Source organism: Rhinopithecus bieti, unplaced genomic scaffold, assembly GCF_001698545.2.
Source record: "Rhinopithecus bieti isolate Rb0 unplaced genomic scaffold, ASM169854v2 scaffold_31787, whole genome shotgun sequence".
NCBI classification, from domain to species: Eukaryota; Metazoa; Chordata; class Mammalia; order Primates; family Cercopithecidae; genus Rhinopithecus; species Rhinopithecus bieti.
In genome coordinates, this window is record NW_016814655.1 from 3,380,040 (window position 1) to 3,382,882 (window position 2,843).

The following is a 2,843-nucleotide window of genomic DNA, read 5'->3' on the forward strand; positions in this document are numbered from 1 at the left end:
ATGAATTAAAGATGACAACTTATAAATAATAAAATGAATTACTGCTGCCACTGGCAAACACAACATAGTAAGTTTTCTAAAAAATACTTTTGTATAAGGACTTAAATGTTTTGCATTAAGGACAATGGTAGACTGGAAAATGGATTAAACTCAATTTGAAGACTTGATTCAAGGTTTAGCTGGACATTTAGGGGTAGTCTGTGAACAGGTCACTAAAATCTCTTACTCCAGTTTTCTTGGCAGTAAAATGGGAATAATGACTGACCTTATTACAACTCTATATGACTGCTGAGAAGACCGAATGAAAGAATGAATGAGTGCTATTTAACTATCAAGTATTATTAGTATTCCTAATTCCTTAGATAGTCTTAAAACAATTTTTTTTTTTTTAAAAAAAAGCTTTAGTAATTAAAAACAGTGGTGTACACTTACCTCCTTCTTTCGGTTCTTCAGCATATTCTGAAATTTGGACAACTCTTTCTCTTGTTCTCCTTTAATGCGTTTGGCTTCATCTCGCAAGCGATTTGTGTGCTCTTGTTCCAGGCGTTCGATAGTCTGTTTCTGCTGTTTTTCTAGATTCTCAATTTCCTGGTCATATTGTCGCTTTTTACTCTGTAAAACAATATAGCTCAAGATGATAATTTTTCCATCACCCATATTAACTCCTTAATGTAAAGATGTTTCCTAAGAGAACACAACTAGTATTTAAATTTAGTAATGTGCTATAACCTTTACAATAAAAAGTCAAATGCACTAAAATATGTTATGAAAATTCTCAAAAAATGAGTTCATTTTTTTCTAACATGGAAAATTTTTTTCTATTTTATTTATTTATTAGATAGGGTCTCATTCTGTCACCCAGGTTGGAGTGCAGTTGCACAATCACAGTTGACTGCAGCCTCAGCCTCCTGGGCTCAAACAATCCTCCTGCTTCAGCCTCCCAAGTAGCTGGGACTACAGGTGCATGCCACCATGACCAGCTTATCTTTTTTATTTATTTAGTTTTTTGGGGGGAGAGATGGGGCTATCACTATGTTGCCTAGGTTGGTCTTAAACTTCTGGGCTCAAGTAATCCTCCTGCCTTAGCCTCCCAAAATACTGGTATTACAGGCATGAACCACTGTGCCTGGTCTTTTTTTTTTTTCTTTTCCTTTCTGTTTTTTGTTTGTTTGTTTTCTTTTCTTTTCTTTTTGAGACAGGATCTCCCTCTGTCACCCAGGCTGGAGTGCAGTGGCGCAATCTCTGCTCACTACAACCTCTGCCTCCCAGATTCAAATGATTCTCACGCCTCAGCCTCCTGAGTAGATGGAATTACAGGCATGTGACACCCTCTCTAGCTACGTTTTCTGTATTTTTAGTAGAGACAGGGTTTTACCATGCTTGCCAGGCTGGTCTCGAACTCCTGGCCTCAAGTGATCTGCCCACCTCGGCCTCCCAAAGTGCCAGGATTACAGGTGTAAGGCACTGCACCCGACCCAAAATTTGTTTTCTATTATACTAGCAGAATGTTCAAAGTTTTTAGATTATCCAGAAGAACAGCCAATTGTTGTAAAGTAGTAAAGCAAATTAGAAAATTTCAATATTTAGCCAATAAAATTTTGATAAATCAAAGGGCTTATTTGAAGTCTACTTTAATAAAATAATACTATTAATAATATCACTATTATTTAATAATAAGATTACTTGTCATTTTCAGATTTACTCTTCCACATTAAGATTCTTACAATAAACATCTTATTCTATTGGAATAGATCTTTTGGAATTATAAATCTACTCTTTCAACAAGACTCCTGTTTATATAATACTCAGTAACACTGTTTTTGAATACAGGTATAGTTACTTATTTGTAATGTATATTTTCTTTTTAAAAAAACTGAAAAGTAAAACATTTCAGAAAGTATGGTGGGGGAGAAATACAGATTTTACAAGGTTTTGGAAAACAATATAAGTACTATAAAAATACTCAATGAGAACAAAAGTTCATTATTTTCTTAGGAAATCTCAGTTATGATCCAGCTCATGTAATCATGTTGACCACCCAATCCACAGTTGACACAAAAAAAAAATTTTTTTTTTTTTGAGACGGAGTCTCAGTCTGTCGCCCAGGCTGGAGTGCAGTGGTGCCATCTTGGCTCACTGCAAGCTCCGCCTCCCGGGTTCACGCCATTCTCCTGCCTCAGCCTCCCAAGTAGCTGGGACTACAGGTGCCTGCCACCTCGCCTGGCTAATTACACAAAACAATCTTTATCAATTAAAATTACAAGTCAACACAAGGACTATATTCAAAACATGAGTACTATAACATTTCAAATGATACTTTTTCTAACCTACATTAAGGCAGATAGTCAACATAAATTACAAAAATTTTATATTACATTATTAATTCCTTTTCCAACTTTGGACACAAGGCAAAAACTGAAGGATTCAGTGACAGCTACCTGGGACTAGTAAGCACTATTTCCTCTAGCAGCAGGAAAGAGAGATGTGGAGGCTTAACTGTAGAAGTCAGAGAATAAAGCACATTTTTAAAAAGCCCCTGAGGAGTCCTACTGCTCATCTAGGTTTGAAGGCAACTGCTCTAAACTGGCTTAAAATCTTGGATTCCAAATCTGAAAGATCTAATTAGGGCACTGAAAAATTATTCAGCAATAGGCAAATCTAGGAACATTGTTCACTGACTTCACGATTTTAAGTTTTCATGACAGAAAAATAAAACAACCCATCACACCATAAACAGCTTGAGGTAGACTAGGACAGAAAATCCTCTCAAGAAAAAAGAATAAATCAATAAAAGGCACCCAGAACACCAAAAGATAAAATGCCAGAAATAAATCACAAAGCTA

At 35.8% G+C, this 2,843-nt stretch overlaps 1 protein-coding gene across 2 annotated transcripts in view; it reads right to left on the minus strand.

The window, feature by feature from the left end:
- The window catches only part of LOC108515137 (STE20-like serine/threonine-protein kinase), a 38,518-nt gene that overhangs the window by 25,235 nt on the left and 10,440 nt on the right, over positions 1–2,843 (minus strand). For both annotated transcript variants that reach the window (XM_017851815.1, XM_017851816.1), the window contains exon 8: positions 433–612. In XM_017851815.1, coding sequence (XP_017707304.1) covers positions 433–612 — 180 coding nt within the window. The remainder of the gene's footprint in view (positions 1–432; positions 613–2,843) is intronic.